Consider the following 17203-nt stretch of genomic DNA (forward strand, 5'->3'; position numbering starts at 1 on the left):
ATAAGAGCTGATATATGTTTCTGTATGTCAGGGAATATCCTAGGAAATCCTGTAGTTACCTGTCAGCATGTAACTATGTATTTAATCAGTAACCAGTATGGAAATTGCAAAGTTTCCTCATCAAAAGATGTGAGCTTAAATTTTAGTATTTGGCACGCATAGCAATATATTAAATGCTATGCTTGACTACAAAGTATTGTGCAGTGGGATGGCCTTTTAACCTACACAATATACATTTTATTTTTATTCCCTAGACTTGCACATGAAGTGCATATGTTCATATTTACCCAGTTTGGAGATGGGTAAGATACAACCGGCATAGCTCCATCTCCATGGCCATCTTTTATTTCATGCCACTTTCCTTTTTCCCGTCCAAAAAAAACAAATTCCATTTCTAATAAACAGCTATCATGTTTCACCCCATGTGTTCAGTGGTACAAAATCTCTTGCATAAAATATGTACAGCTCTTTGAAATACTTGTTCATCTAGTAAATTAACAATGTTGTGTAAAGTTATTACTTTCTCTTAACCTGTCCATCATAGAAACTAAATTCTACCTTCATCTTATTAATGCTTGTTTGTCTTTGGTTTATTTAAGAAACCCCACCTGTTTCCTAATACTCAGAGCTGATTGCCTCTCAGTGAGCCACATTCAGATCATCTATTTCTCAAGAATACTGACCTGCATTTTTGATGTATTCCCCTACCCCCGCCCAGTTCCCATCTTGCAGACACTGTTAAGTAATAAAATGCATGCACTTCACTAACAGAGAATACTTTCCTGTGTCTAAAGTTCTTCTTCACCTAGAAATTACCTTTGCTGTTATTTATAAGATCCCTTCTTACAGTTTTGGAGCAAATAACTGGGTGAGTTGGATACATATGTGAGAATTTTCTTTTATCCCTCACTTCTCAGCTGACATTACACCACATTGAACTGCACACTTGATTCCTGCCAAGTCCTATATTATGTGTATTTCTAAGCAGGAAAAATGTACATTACTTGAAGCAAACAATATTCATTATTTGATTCCCTAAAAGACCCTTTGATCCACCACTAAGGCTGAGTTACGTGTGTCTTTGGAGTTTCTGATTTGTGAATCTCAGTGCTGGTTAATTTGAATGACGGATAACCCATTATTCAGTTCTGCAAATCATACAATTGCATTCGTTAATTATCTTTCAGTATTCTCCAAAACCTAACCAGGTACCTAAGTAATCAGAGTTACAAGTAATCAGAGTTAAAGTTCTTTTTGCCCCAAAACGTGAATTTTGTCCTTAGCCACTTATGCCCTTTTATTATCAAGTAAGGGCTTACATTAAATTTCTAAATTTGAACACATTTATAAAATTATTTTATTTTAATAAATTGTGTTTGAACAGTTTACTTTCCACTCAGTGAGGGTACAAAAACATACTCAACCAAGCTTCTCACTAAGCCTGGTTACTTAAGATCTTATGTAATTTTCTTTAAAAGAAGAAAGTTATCGTGGTTTCCAAACCAATTAGGCATAGTGGAAAGAGCACAGACTTTAGAGTCAGACATTGTTTCAAATCCTGGCTCTGTCAGTGGGTAACCTTGGTGAAGTCATATAATCTCACCACCTCAACTTCATGTTCTGTAAAGATGGGGTGCTGTTTATCATGTTTAGTAGTGGCAGAGTAAATGAATTAATACATATAAAGCACCTTGCAAATAATGGGCAATTCAAAATGGTAGCCAATACTACTGTTGTTATTTGTCGTTAGACTAAACTTCTGAGTACAGTTTTGAATAGTTTGAAGTTCTGTGGTATTATCATGCAGCTATTAAATAATTGTGTCCTTGATATGCTTGCATGTCATTGGTAGATGAGAAATTATTACTCTAATATTTGGAAGGTGTTTGGGGGTTCATCAAGATGAGAGGTATGATAAATATAAGATGCCATTGTTTTTACCTGTACTTTCTTCAGGGTATCCTGTCTTGGTAGTGAATGGAAGAGGGCCTGGTCCCTGGGGCAGTGCAGAAGGCACTTTCATCATCTCACTCACTGCAAATGTCATGTGAGGTTTCATGGAAGTATTAAGAGATCCAATTAAGAAGAATAGTTCTGAGTCTAAACCAGCCCAGAGTGGCTTCTCTAGGGGAAACTCCCTGCTCAGCTGGTACGTTTGTGTTTGTCATTAGGGACACCTTGTATCCCAGGTGCCTGCTTTGAGACATCTGCCTGTACTGGCTTCATGTTACACACAAATCCACATTTAATGACACTCCTACTGTTATTTATAGGCTTAGTTATGTTAATCAGATTGTTTCACTGAGTTCTTTCTCTTATTCTAGTGGCTGGTGGTTGTGGAAAGAGGAGGGGTTAGAATGGGAAGTTAAGTCTTAGTTTAAGGGAAGATTAGGTGTTATGCTATCATGCGTTGCTTTTCGCCTTTGTGCAGCCCTGAATCTGTGGAGGCTAGTCCAGCAGTTAATGAGAAGAGCGTGTATTCCACTCATAATTATGGGACCACTCAGAGACATGGGTGTCGAGGACTGCCTTATGCTGTGAGTATGCATTTGTTTCTCTCCAGAGCAGTGATCTTCCTGGAGTGTAATCCATTCTTATACATTGTGACTTTCTTGAAATGTTTATATGCAGCATGACGAAGTTGCCCCTTTTGCACTTCCCTGCCTCCAGCGGACGTCTAGCCCTGCATCATTGTTCTTGTTTTTATGTCCCAGTTGACCTTGGCATTTTGTTTTATCACTTTCCTGGTTGAAGCCAAAAAACGAAGGGTACTACTTTCTTCTTTCTTTCCATATGTACCATACTTTAGGGGAGAGAGGGGCCAGTGTTTGGACACTGTTGATTTAAAAAATCTTATTTTCAGGATCATAATTACGGAGCCCCTCCTCCTCCGACACCTCCTGCTTCTCCCCCTGTCCAGACGATCATCCCCCGTTCTGACCTGAATGGCCTGCCGTCGCCCGTAGAGGAACGCTGTGGAGACAGCCCGAACTCTGAAGGAGAGACTGTTCCTACCTGGTGTCCTTGTGGTCTTTCTCAGGATGGCTTCCTTCTCAACTGTGACAAGTGCAGGTAAGATCGTGTTCCATCTAAATCCAGCCCTGGGTTGCTGGGATTAGGGTTTCTTATTAGTAGGGAAAAGCTCAAAGTATTCTTTCTTGTGTTTGTTAATGTAGATGATTCCTTAGTGCTCCTTGGCTCGAATTCTCTGCACTAGGTGAGAATTGCTGACAACAAGGAATGAGAGATTGATGTTAAAGCTATTGAATTTGATATGAAATTTAATGTCCTGGAAACATTTGGTAGGTGGGAGGAAGGGGGTAGTATATGCAGAGATACTTCTCCCATGTGTGTTGATGATGCGCTGCATGCTGTTGGAAGGACTACTTTAAGTTTATTTTCCCTCTTTAGGGGAATGAGCAGGGGGAAGGTTATTAGACTTCATCGGCGGAAGCAGGACAACATATCAGGTGAGCCAAAGATGGGTTAGGACCATATTTTGACATATACTATTTTGTGGTTTTAATATTCATCCCAAGAACCCCTCTTGTAAGTTCCCATGGTCCCCAGCTCTTTTCATGGACAGTGATTGAAGTCCTCTCAAGACCATTGTAATTCTATTGTTGTGAATTAATTGTATCCAGAGTCAACAATTTTAGCCCTATAGTAATCAAATTATTCCTTGTGAGCATGCACGGGCACGCACACGTGTGCCCACGCACACACACACACACATTCTTTTCTATGTTACATATACATTGAGGCAGTGGAGCTTGGGGACTGAATTCAAGGGTAGAAATACATGATATAGAACAGGGTTTCTATGCTTAATGCCAATGATGCAGAAAGCATCTTGTTTCTATATGGAATGTAGGTATATGTTCCACAGATAATAGAGTTAATAGTAGAAGTAAAAACTTACTGGGTATGGGCTAGATCGAAAGGAATAAGCTGCTTTTAATGTATTTATGAGGCTTTTTGTACAACATGAACTATGAAATAACCTTTTTTCAGGTGGGGATAGCAGTGCAACAGAAAGCTGGGATGAGGAGCTTTCTCCTTCCACTGTGTTGTATACAGCAACACAGCACACACCTACAAGCATCACCTTAACTGTTAGAAGAACCAAACCCAAGAAGCGGAAAAAGAGTCCAGAAAAGGGTCGTGCAGCACCAAAGACGAAGAAAATCAAGGTATGAAGGGTAAAGCTATCTCAAATAGAAATGTGTCTGAAATAGCCCAAATTTTGGATGAAGAATGCACCAGAATTCTTTTAAGAAATTTGATCCAGATGTTTGAAGGGCCACTTTTGCTCTTCTTGCACAAATCAGCTAATTTGTATTATGAACATGTAGATCAATCTCTCTTATTCCATATCATCACAACTGGCACAGAGTTTCTTTTGCTTCAGCCCCCATCCCAGGTATGAAATCCCAGCCCCGCCTGCCACAAGCCCATGTGTGCTGCAGCCTCCAGTCTAGGCTTCCACTGTCCTTACAGTATCTCCCACCTCCTCAATCCCAAAACCCAGTCTGAAATTCTTGTCCTGGTACATGCGCACTTCATGTCGTTGGTTGATTGTTTTTCCCTTGTTACAAAAAATTCAGGAAACATCTCTTGAATGGTCTAGGCTTCCTCAGTGTTGTGGTCACTTTCCTGTATTCTCAACTAAAAAGTCTCCAGAAGAAATCTCTTCTGTTTTGTGTTCTTTCTTCCCCATCACGGCAACTTTGTTGCTCCTAGGTGACTTGCCCACCCCTTGTTAAGGGGATTGGTCTTTGTTTCCTTCTTAATTTCAAAACTGGTAAATCTGCAGCCTTACTTAACATTTTTATTTACATTTTCTTTTAGTGTCAGGGGTGCATATAGGATTTAAGTGATGCATGCTCTTCCCTGTTTATTACCTAATTCTGCAATGGAGAGTATTGGAATTAGCCTCAGAGTTCACTGGCCATGTGCTACCCCTATTCTTGATAATAGTGTGGGGAATTCCATTGTATTTGTTACCTAGGGTAAAGGGGACAGACTAGAACACTAGTTCTTGCCCTAGTTTTAGTCTCAGATAGGTATAACTGTCATTCTTGGTACCAAGTTTTGTTTTGTTCTACTTGTTTTCCTCTTTGGGATAGGCATTTCGAGAGGGATCCCGGAAGTCCTTGCGGATGAAGGTAAGGGGTATTCTTCCCTGATGCTGTGTTTTACTTCACTGTGATCTTGCATTTTGGTCAGCTTCTTTCCTGACATTGATGGTCTGGGAATCTTGGACCCTGCTTTTCGTTAGTTTGTAATTGTTGCCATTCAGTTTTCATAGAGCCTTTCTCCAAAGTAGATTTTCTTGACCGTTTTCTGAAATATTTTCCCTTTCTGTAATTAGCCTTCATTTATTGGTTTTTCATTAGCTGCTTCTCTCGGGGTGGGGGTAAGTGACATTTTGCCAGACAAAATGAGGCTGATGTTTTCCATCATTGTGATTGGCCTCCACCTCAGGAGTGAGGATTTTCTGGTGATAGAACATCTCTTGTGCACCCGCCCTAGCACCCTGTAGACTTTAATCACCAGTTGGAAGGATAAATTTCATCAGTAGGAAGGTAGTAGTTTTGATAAGAATTATTCTTACTGGAATTACTTACTTTTGAGCTGTTTTCTCCTGGCATATCTGTTTGGTACAGAAGACTCGGGTGATGCTGGTGTGCTTCTTTTCTTCGGTTATCAAATAAAAGAGCTTATGAGGCATGATTTTGGGTAGTGGTTGGAGAATAGAGAAATTATGTACAATGGTTTAAAGGGACTTTCAGTTACTAGGTGATAAGGAAAGAGTTTGCCCAAAGGAGATTTGAATATACTGTCTGGTATCTTCCTTTACCTATGTGTGTATATAGAAGGACAGCATACCTCCCAAGCCATTACTTAATGGCTTCAAAGCATTTAATTAGAATTAAGGTTGAGTGTAATTCCATAAGTATACTTATGCCTAAATGTGTAACTGATATAAAAGCAGGATCTTTCCTGTTGACCGTTCTGTGGTAAACATTAAACTCTTGTTAGTGAGGAGAGGCTTTCTTAGGATTTATGCGCACGCACGCGCGCACACACACACACACACACACACACATACACATACACATATGGAACACCAATATGACTCATGTTAGAAAGATCTCAGGTAGCACTTTATATAAAATTAGAAGGCCTCACCTTGCATATACCCATAAACAGATTTGTACATATCTGTAAAAGAGATGGGAGAGGACTTAAGAGCCCAAGACCATCAGAATCCTGGGATGTCTGGGAACACGATTACTGTTTCTTTGTTAGATCTATCTCCTACAAGGAGATAGTTGCTTAGAGGGGACCTTCAGTAGATTTAAGGGGCAGACGTAGCCCCTGATCCCAGGTGTTAAGCCCTTTTCTCTTTTATCAGCTAACTATTGTAACTTGCTTCCAGAGGTTTGAAAGCAGTTGATTGGCTCTCCCAGAAAACTACATGTAAACCCCAAATATTGCTTGCAGTTTTGAGATGTTGACAGATAGCCCCATAAGCATGTTAAAATTTAGATAACTAAAAAGTACTGGGGCTTCCCTGGTGGCGCAGTGGTTAGGAATCCGCCTGCCAATGCAGGGGACACGGGTTTGAGCCCTGGTTCAGGAAGATCCCACATGCTGCAGAGCAGCTAGGCCCGTGCGCCACAACTACTGAGCCTGCGCTCTAGAGCCCGCGCACCTAGAGCCGGTGCTCCAAGACGAGAGAGGCCACCGCAATGAGAGGCCCGCACACGGCAATGAAGAGTAGGCCCCCCCCAAAAAATAGTACTAGTTGGTTTATTTTGATTCTCATATCAGAATTCTAAATTGAGTTATAAATTTTGTACTCAGAATTAATTGTTAGTAAGAACTACACCAGACATCTGAGTGGGAACAATACCTTAAGAATGAGAAGAACCTATCATTTGGCTTTTTAACCCCAAAGTTGAATTTCCCTACTGGAGACTGCTCTAAACCAGGGTTTCTCAACCTCGACACTGTTGACATTTGAACCAAATAATTCTTTGTAGGGATCAGGGCTGTCTTTCGCATTACAGTCGGCTGTATAGCAGCATCCCTAGCATTTACCTGCTGGGTGCCAGTAACACACACACCCAGGTGTATTAATCAGAAATGACTTCAGGTATTACTAAATGTCTCCTTGGTGGCAAAACCCCCTCTGGTTGAGAACCACTGCTCTAAACCCACTGAGATGGGGTCTCCAGTACCTGGAAGAATGGGATAGCAGAGTATACAGTTATATTAGTGAACAGTAGCTAAAACTATGGCAGAGGCTTCCAGTATACATTGTTTAACAAGTTATAAGTTCAGTGATCACTGCTGGGTGCTTAAACCTGGGAATACTATTTGGGCATCCCTAATCCCCAGTCTTATAAACACCCTTAAGCCTCAGCTTTTGTACTTTTCTGTTGCTCAGCTGCTACTTACACCTCAAGCTGGTGATAGTCTGTTCTCAGTGTGTTAGCCTTAGGTGTTTGTTACATCCCTTGTTTATTGTTCATTCTTTTGGACTCTAGTGACAAATGTGGAAAACAGTGGTGTTAACTTTTTCCTTTGATTTCCCTGTTCCTTGGGGGAAGGATGGTAGACAATAGTCAATCAAAACTAGTGACACAGAAGTGAAAGAAAGTAATTGTTATAATGGGTATAAATGTTTTCTCTGTCATTTGTGGAAACTATATTTAATTTTTTCATACCTGTTTTTGCAAGTTTAGAGTCGACATGGATTTGCAGGTAGCTTTGGTACTATAGTGTCTTTTCCTTCTAGTTGTCACTAGTGTGACATCATCACACGTTTGTTTTCTGACGACACCTTAAGTCTTAAACACAATGGAGGAGAACATGTATCAGAGTTCAGCTGTGTCTCTATAGCACAAGCACATATAAAACTGTTTAGGATGATGTTGGTGAGATGTAATAATCTTTCCTCAGTACTGTGTTGTCATAGAGGGCAGCGGTTTTCCGAAAGAGGTATAGCACAGTATCTCTCAGCATTTCCTACACTGCCCCTACCCACGCCCCTCCACCCACCTCACCTCTACAGAGGGTGGCTGTTTTAAAATGTCAAAAGTAGAGTGCTAGAAAGATATACTCCAAATGATAGCTTTTTCTATGGGAGGCAAGAGTATGAGTTACTTATTTGTTCATTTGGTTCACATGTATTTTTAGAATGAACATGTATTAATTGTATATTAAAAATAATAAGTCGCACAAAAACATTCTCCTGGATGCTAGTAAAACTACCAATTTGAGATGGCACACTGTTGTTTGATAAGTATTGAAATTTAAACAGTATGGATATTTTAAGGTGTCTGTATTGTTCATTTTTATGAAGATTTTCTTATGAACTTGATGTCATTCTTCTGATAAGTTTGATTTTATGACTTTAAAATGGTCATAAAATGACAGTGATGGGATGGAATTGCAATCCAGATTAATTTCTCACTTTGTAAATGAGGAAACTGAACCTCACAGCTCACTGGTAATGAAACCATGATAGACTCCCAGGCCATTACTCTTATGGCACACCAACTGCCAAGTGAAAACTAATCTTCTCTGGATATTCAGCCCGCCCCACCCCACCCACCCACGCCTGCCCTTTTATGGACTCTCCTAACCTACTTGACCTTTGTTCTCTACAGAATTCTCCTTCTGAAGCACAGAATTTAGATGAGAATACAACTGAGGGATGGGAAAATCGGATAAGACTATGGACTGATCAATATGAAGAAGCCTTCACTAATCAGTACAGTGCAGATGTACAGAACGCCCTTGAACAACATCTACATTCTAGCAAGGAATTTGTGGGCAAACCTGCTATTTTAGACACTATTAATAAGACTGAATTGGCCTGTAATAATACAGTTATTGGTTCCCAAATGCAGGTAAGGATCAAAGGGTTAAAGACTCCCTAAGTAGTTGAGATTTTTTTTTTTTTTTTTTTTTTTTTTGCGGTACGCGGGCCTCTCACTGCTGTGGCCTCTCCCATTGCGGAGCATAGGCTCTGGACGCGCAGGCTCAGCGGCCATGGCTCACGGACCCAGCCGCTTCACGGCATGTGGGACCTTCCCGGACCGGGGCACGAACTCGTGTCCCCTGCACCGGCAGGCGGACTCTCAGCCACTGCACCACCAGAGAAGCCCAGTAGTTGAGATTTTAAGAACCCAGGAAAAGGACATATTTTGGAATTACTGTTTCTTTCACATGGCCTTAGAATAACAAATTAGCCAGCTATTGAGCATCTTTAAGTAAAAGCAAGTTACAGTAACTGGAAACTGTTCGGATACATGTTTTTAAACTACGTATCTTTATTAATTAAAAATAGATAAATTAGGGTAGGAAATTTTATACAGTCTCAGTAGGAGTTACTAAGATTAATAGAAACCTAAACCTAAACTCTTACATTAAACATAGAGCCACTAAAATTTTAATCATATATTTTTCTTAGATTTTTTTTTTTTTTTTGTCTTTGAGGTTTGGGGGGGTGGCAGGTTCACTAGATGGAGCCTGTTTCCTAGAAATACTAAGGTTTTATCATATTTTAAAATGTCTGATCATCGAGCTAAGTAACATATACAAATAAAACCTAAAAATATTGGTGCCTTTTCCTCAATTAAGAAATATTTTAAATGTCTGCTAAGCTGCTGTTGATATTATCTAATGTTAATATTCTGATTTTATTTAGCTACAGTTGGGAAGAGTCACTCGTGTTCAGAAGCACCGGAAGATCCTGAGGGCTGCAAGAGATTTGGCTTTGGACACTCTTATAATAGAGTATCGAGGCAAAGTCATGTTACGGCAGCAATTTGAGGTCAATGGACATTTCTTCAAAAAGTAAGAGCATCATTCATTGAGTAGTAAGGGCTGAAATAGGCCTGGCTGAGCATATGGCTATAAAAACCATCCTGGTTGATGGGATGCTCTTGGGGGAAAAGATTACAGCTCAGATAAGCTCACCCCTCTCTGCCATTTGTAGAGAAGTGCAAATAAACCTGCAAATTGTTTAACGTATAAAGTGGTGATGACTCCTTTCCAAGCAAAGCATTCCTTGCTTTTTGCTTACTCTTTAATCAGAAGCAGACAAGCATGTGATGTTTTCCAAGTGTAGGCGTTACAAAGGACTACTGCTTCTTCTGTCAGCATATGCTTCATATTTGAAATCATGGGGTGGCCTTTTTATTTCTATTGAGAATTACAGGAATTTTAATTATATCCCTAGACCATACCCCTTTGTGCTCTTCTACTCAAAATTCAATGGTGTAGAGATGTGTGTGGATGCACGTACTTTCGGTAATGATGCTCGGTTCATCAGAAGATCATGTACACCAAATGCAGAGGTAAGATATCTGTAGCAATTTCTCTTTGAATGGAACCACCAAAAGGACAAGTCAACTGAAGAAGCAGTCTGAAAACTTCACCCAGATTAAGGTCTGTAGATAATGGTTATGATCTTTCGTTGTAAGAGATGAAAAACAAAAGTAATAATGCATCTATTCTCACGGGATGGGGGCAAGGAATGGATTTTCTTTAGAGAAGGCAGAAATGGGCAAAAGCATGTTAGCATTTGCTAAAGAGAAAGAGCTAGACTGGATAAGAAGTCAGTGACGTTATATTAAAGAATTGCCATATAAAAGATTTTATTATTGGGCCAAAACGAAAGTGTGTGGTTGTAGTTTTTTAGATTTTAGCCAATAGGATTGTGAGAGAGATTCTAGACATTTCTAAAGTTCAGTATTTGGTGCATAATGAGTGCAACCACATCAAATGCAGCAAGAAAATCCACAGGGCTTTTCTTATAGACTTAAGGAATTTTAATTTTCTGGTGCAACTGAAAACAGCTTTAAGATGTAGAGCAGGGGCTTCCTGGTGGCACAGTGGTTAAGAATCTGCCTGCCATTGCAGGGGATACGGGTTCAAGCCCTGGTCTGGGAAGATCCCACATGTCGCGGAGCAACTAAGCCCGTGTGCCATAACTACTGAGCCTGCGCTCTAGAGCCCATGAGCCACAACTACTGAAGCCTGCGTGCCTAGAGCCCGCGCTCTGCAACAAGAGAAGTAACTGCAGTGAAAGGCCCATGCACCGCAACAAAGAGTAGCCCCCGCTTGCCACAACTAGAGAAAGCCCGCGTGCAGAAACGAGGACCTAATGCAGCCCAAAATAAATATAAATAAATAGATTTATTTAAAAAAAAAAAAAGATGTAGAGCAGACCCTGATTGCTAACATCTCAAGATTTCTTCATTTATTTCAAGAAGTATCATAAATTTTCAATTACTGTATGATAGCTTCAAATGAAATGATGGAGTTAAATGACAGACTACCATTAACTCTAAGGGAGGAGATATCATTTTGGTAAAAGGTTTTTTCCCTCTTATGGAGAGTTCCTGGTCTTTTTGATAAATCATAACCATAAGCCTTGTTCACACAGGTGCGACACATGATTGCAGATGGGATGATTCACCTCTGTATCTATGCTGTGTCTGCCATCACCAAGGATGCTGAGGTCACCATAGCATTTGACTATGAGTACAGTAACTGGTAAGATTTCCACAACCTTTCCTAACATGAATTGCTTGTCTTACAGATTAAGCTATTCTGTTCAGTCTGCTTTTGTGCCTTGCCATTTGCTTTTTTTTTTTTAAACCTAATCTTTCCATGAGTAATGCATTTTCTGCCTAGAAATTGTGGAGGGAAAGACAGACTGAGGGTGTTTTTTTAAGAGACACAGCTACATAGTGTGATACTGCTTACCAGTCTTCTAACCAAGGGTGTTTTGGCCTCTGCCTCTATGTAGCAAGCATAACAAAAAGTGTATGTATGAAACACTCGTAGAAATTGTAGTAGCATTTATTGTTATGCACACAGCACTTGTACCAGGGATCATATAGAATGATAATTTAAAGCTTTGCTCCATCCACTCAAGCTGTGTAATGTAGCTGTATATGGCAATGCAGAAAAACAGATGGCAAATCATAGGTGATTATGTGATGGGTTTTGTAAAATGGATGCTTTTCTCCCTTGGTCCTCAGGCAAACAGGGGTTATGTGGCAGTTGATGTTTGGGCACAGGTGCAAGAAGAAAAGGTATTAATAATAAGTAGGGAATCAGTAGATAAAAGTGAGGACATGGAGAAGGGTACGGCCACGGCAGAGTCTGTCACTGATTCACTAAATAGCGTAGACAGTTGGGAGAATTGAATTTAGTGGGGACTTCATTTCCTTTCCACTGACCATATATAGGGGAAGCGTTGGGGTTATATAGAGAAACACAGAATGTTGAAAGTATTTATCGGACTTTCTTAATGACTATTTACCTTGTTCAAAGATGAAGCTAGAGTAAATTACTATACTAATATTTCAAGAGAATGAATGGGTAATATAACTGATACTCAGGGGTACTGAAACAGGCACTTTTGGTTGTTTCTTTGGAGCAGTAATTATAAAGTGGACTGTGCATGTCACAAGGGGAACCGGAATTGCCCTATACAGAAAAGGAATCCCAGTGCTGCAGAACCGCCACTTCCACCTCCTCCAAGCCTCCCCACCATCGGAGCAGAGACAAGACGTAGAAAAGCACGACGGAAAGAGCTAGAGATGGAGCAGCAGAATGAGGCTCCAGAAGAGGAAAACAACCAGCAGCCAGAGCAAATTCCTGAGAAAGTAATTGTATCCAGTGACCATGAGGTAATCTCCCCTGGTCAGAGGCTGTTGCTTTGGTGTTGATCCTCTTCAGATGAAGAGGATCCCAGGTTGCCACATGTTGTTTTATGTAGGGAATCTATATTAACACTTAATAACCTTCATATCAACGTGGGTGTGCTTTCATTCATTATCTTTTTATTATTTTTTACAATGTCAAGAACATCCTTTCAGGTACTTACCAGGTTTCAGTCCAGTGAATGAGATTTATCATCTGTGTTTACTATGTAGACCCACATGAGTAACACTATAAAGCACTAGAAATTGTTTCTAGAGAGTTTTAAGCTACGAGCCAAAAAACAGGGATTGAGTTTTCTTAGAGCTTAAGAATACAGCTGAGTATTTACTCTGTCTTAAAGGCAATAGACAATCCAGAAGAAAAAGCAGAAGAAGAGAAAGAAGAGATTACAGATGACCAGGAGAACCCAGCTCATAGCAAGAGGGTGAGTACCTTCTAATGTCTTTTTGTTCCTGCTGACTCATGTTACCTATAGCATGTACCCCTTGTCTTCTCAATTTATATCATCTCATTTCTTCAGTAAGTTACTATGCCATCACCTCTAGGTCACAGTGTGGGCTTTTTCTATAAAGTAGATTTTATTACGATTTTTTACACAGACACACGTAGTTCTGTAGTGACTGTTACCAGATGATGGTTTTAAGAGGTTTCTTACTAACGGTTTGATTTCCAAAAAACTGTCTTAATGGAACAAAATATCCTTAGGCTACTTACTCTAACTTAGGAATTTCCTAAGTTTGTTGTGTGAATTTTGTCATTTAAAAAACAAACAAAACATTCAGTCATATGGATTCAAAAATTCTGCTTTATGGCTGAAATCAGTCATGTTTATTTCTGTCCCTGAGAAGCTGTTTAAGAAAATCTGCTTGACTTTTTTTTTTTTGAACTCTGAAAATACAGAGAAAAATTGGTTTTGATGGCTATTTTTCTTTTGTATTAAAAAGTTTCAAAATAGCTGATCCTTTTTGAAAAGCTTGGGTTTGACCTTGCCTTTCTTTACAACTCTTTGCAACATTTAAGATGAAAAATTTTTAGTTTTTATCTTATGTTCTCAAAGATATATATATTATCTTATTAGTATTTTTCTATAAATGTCTATCAATTTCCATTAATAATACTTCTGAAAAGCTGTTCCCTTCTCCTGGTTGAGGCTTCCTTCTAGGCTAATGTTATTTCTTTCCAGACCCGGGAAGATAGGAAGGTTGAAGCCATCATGCATGCTTTTGAAAACTTAGAAAAAAGAAAGAAGCGGCGGGATCAGCCCTTGGAACAGAGCAACTCTGACATAGAGATTACTACCACCACCTCAGAGACTCCTGTGGGAGAGGAGACAAAAACTGAAGCCCCTGAACCTGAAGTTAGCAACCCTGCTTCAAACATTGCCATCCCAAGCAACCCACAGAGTGTTGGAGTGAACACCCGGAGGTCTTCCCAAGCAGGGGTAAGATGAAAAGACTCCAGGTCTCAGTCGGTCTTTCTTTTGCTAATATCAGTTACCTAGCTTTTGGAATGGTTAGTGTCAGCATTTTCAGCTTTGCCTTATTTCGCAGTAAGTAAGACTATTTTCAGTCAGCTGATTCGTGGGATTCAAGGAGACAGAATTTGAATGACTAGATACTCTCAGACTAGAATGGGACTTTCTACAATTTCTGCCAGATATTGTTGGTGGTGAGCTCATAAAAATCATGTGGTTTCTCTTTGGCTCTCTGTGTAGCACTGTCATGTACCTGACCTTTCATAGGATTCTCAGAATTAATTCTTCGTTCCTTTTCCTACCTTAGCCATAGATTCTAAGCCTTAAGCTAAAACTTTAGTATCTGGGGAAAGAGACAAAGGAAGAATTACCTTCCCTGCTAAGAACCTAAAATTAGGTGGCTACTTTCAGCTGACTTTAGACCTATTTTATAAATACTTATTAGAAAAAGAAATAACTGAGACATCTTCCTGTAGCCTTTTTAGCTGATTTAAATGTATAAATTTTATAAGGATTACATTTGAAATTATTGTTTTTAAATGCTCAGTTTTTTCACCAGTAAACATTCAGAGTGCTTAAAGTGAATAGGAAACTGGATAGAATGTTTGCTGATAAGAAATTTCTGGTAAGCAGTTAACTTTGCTATTGTTATAGGATGTTGCTGCCGAAAAACCAGTCCCCAAACCACCTCCAGCAAAGCCTTCTAGGCCCCGACCGAAGAGTCGAATTTCTCGGTACCGGACCAGTTCAGCCCAAAGACTAAAGCGTCAGAAGCAGGCCATTGCACAGCAGGCAGAGTTATCACAAGCTGCCTTGGAAGAGGGGGGAAATAACAGCTCAGTAACTCCTACTGAAGCTGGAAATGTAGACAGTTCAGGAGAAAACAGGCAATTAACAGGGTCTGACCCAACTGTGGTGTCAGTTACTGGATCCCATGTCAACCGTGCTGCATCTAAATACCCCAAAACCAAAAAGGTAAGTTACAAGTACATCTTCGTTAAGTGTAGTCTGCCGAAAGCTGTGGCTTAGTAAAGTGAAAGAACCTGTAATCCCCAGGGGAAAAAAAAAAATAATAATCTAAGAATTATTAGATTGAAAGTTTTAGATAAAATGCTTAGACACGTAGGGCTGAGGTCTTCCTGCTGCCTTACTTTTGTTCGCATAATTTTTAGGCAGAGTTTAAATTGCTGAGCTGAAATCATTCCTTCCATAGTGCTCATGGAGAGGGTGAAAGAAGATACCCTTGTGCTCTGAATGTGCGATTCATACTCTCTGCAGCTGCTATATCTACCTCTGTCTAGTTTCTAGATGAGGTTTGTGTTTGTGAGCTACACTGCTTCCTCTGGCTTTTGCATCTGCAGCATCAACTGATGGTCTCTTTTTTAACTTAGTATCTAGTTACAGAGTGGTTGAATGACAAAGCAGAGAAGCAAGAGTGCCCTGTTGAGTGCCCTTTACGTATCACCACGGACCCAACTGTACTGGCAACGACCCTGAACATGTTACCCGGTCTTATCCATTCCCCGTTAATTTGCACCACCCCCAAACACTACATTCGCTTTGGCTCACCCTTTATCCCTGAGAGGCGTCGAAGGCCGCTTCTGCCTGATGGCATGTTCAGCTCCTGTAAAAAGGTATGTCTGTGTTTACGCAGTTTTTTCTTTTAAGCTAGGATTCCAGTACTGGTGACATATCTAACACGTTCTCTAGATAGCCACACTCTGCCCGTATGAGTTTATAATGAGTTAGTAGTTCAACCACAAATACTGATGCATCAAGAGTCAGTGAGACTAAGGTGGGATGTATACTACATTTTTGGTGCTCAGTTTGTGAGTATTCACTGTTGTCTTTTCTGAGAGCCCTTGAGGTTACTGAGTTGAGAGCACATAGCAGTTGGTGACTGGGTAGGGAGGGGTGTTCTGTGTGTGCTCCTGTGATATTGGTTAACATGTCCATTTGTGATTACTGTGTGAGATTGGGCCCCAGGTACTCTAGAGCACTGTTGCACAAGTTAAAGAATGATTGAATTGTGTTTTGGATTAATTCAGTCACTGTTATCATTTGACTGAGAGTAGAGGAAAAGTCCTGTTTACAATTGACATAATTCCTTTTCCTTGATCAAATGACAAGTTGGACTGTTTATTCCCTAGTGATTATGGAACCCACTATAAAATTTCTCTCTCTCTCTCTCTCTCTCTCTCTCTCTCTCTCTCTCTCTCTCTCTCTGCCTCTCTCTCGCTCTTCTCTAGTTATATATTGTTTTTGGATCTAGTGACAGTAGTATTTGATGGCTGTTTGTTTTTGGAATGCTCTTTCTTAGTTCCCAGAAGCCCTGCATATTTTCCAGAGGTGTCTCTCAAGAATAGATCACTCCCTCAGACCTATAATGTCATTTTCGTGTTTCTAGAAGTATAGGACACCCTTACATTTGGTCTTCTTTTGAGGTAGAGTCTGTTCCCTGGAACACCCTTTTCTCTTATCCTCAGATCTGGATTCAGGCTGCCTTCCTCAGTGTCTGCCATTGCCCTCCTCCACTGGCATCACGTACATGAGGATGCTGCATATAGATTATTTGATGTGATGAAGTCTCCAACTCCAGGCAGGTCTTCCCTGACTCCTCCAAACTTAAAGCTTTTCTCTTTTCCCAAAGAGCAGATACTATTTCTTGGGGGGAGGGGGCATAAAAGATGAGCCAAAGTGGTGTGGGATATGGAGGGGAGGAGGGCAACAGGGATCTGCACACAAAGGAAGGGTACTACCACTGAATGAGCAGCATACACTGAAGAAAGTCTTTTCCTAATCTTACCTAAGTGTTTGAGTCACTTACTGGTTTATTTAGGGGAAATTACCAAGTACAACAACTCCTAAAGAGAAATTTGACCATGAGATCTTTGCCAGAAGTGTTTGTGGATGATGGACTAACATAACTTTCAGGTGTCAGAAGTGAAAACAGTGACAACTTTCTTAAGA

General features: G+C 40.1%; 1 protein-coding gene across 14 annotated transcripts in view; it reads left to right on the plus strand.

Moving 5' to 3' along the window:
* SETD5 (SET domain containing 5) overlaps positions 1-17203 on the plus strand; it is an 82142-nt gene that overhangs the window by 40059 nt on the left and 24880 nt on the right. For 3 of the 14 annotated variants that reach the window (XM_029244070.1, XM_029244066.1, XM_029244067.1), the window contains 15 exons: positions 1957-2149; positions 2432-2537; positions 2864-3072; positions 3412-3470; positions 4015-4193; positions 5130-5168; positions 8685-8927; positions 9728-9876; positions 10262-10379; positions 11471-11580; positions 12476-12725; positions 13100-13183; positions 13943-14200; positions 14888-15208; positions 15625-15867. In XM_029244070.1, the coding sequence (XP_029099903.1) occupies positions 2058-2149; positions 2432-2537; positions 2864-3072; positions 3412-3470; positions 4015-4193; positions 5130-5168; positions 8685-8927; positions 9728-9876; positions 10262-10379; positions 11471-11580; positions 12476-12725; positions 13100-13183; positions 13943-14200; positions 14888-15208; positions 15625-15867 (2460 nt within the window). In that variant the 5' untranslated portion in view covers positions 1957-2057. Of the gene's footprint in view, positions 1-1956; positions 2150-2431; positions 2538-2863; positions 3471-4014; positions 4194-5129; positions 5169-8684; positions 8928-9727; positions 9877-10261; positions 10380-11470; positions 11581-12475; positions 12726-13099; positions 13184-13942; positions 14201-14887; positions 15209-15624; positions 15868-17203 lie in introns of all 14 variants that reach the window. The other 11 variants (XM_029244080.1, XM_029244079.1, XM_029244073.1 and 8 more) reach the window with 8 other exon arrangements.

Source organism: Monodon monoceros, unplaced genomic scaffold (assembly GCF_005190385.1).
Source record: "Monodon monoceros isolate NGI ecotype Baffin Bay Population unplaced genomic scaffold, NGI_Narwhal_1 Super_Scaffold_3, whole genome shotgun sequence".
NCBI lineage: Eukaryota > Metazoa > Chordata > Mammalia > Artiodactyla > Monodontidae > Monodon > Monodon monoceros.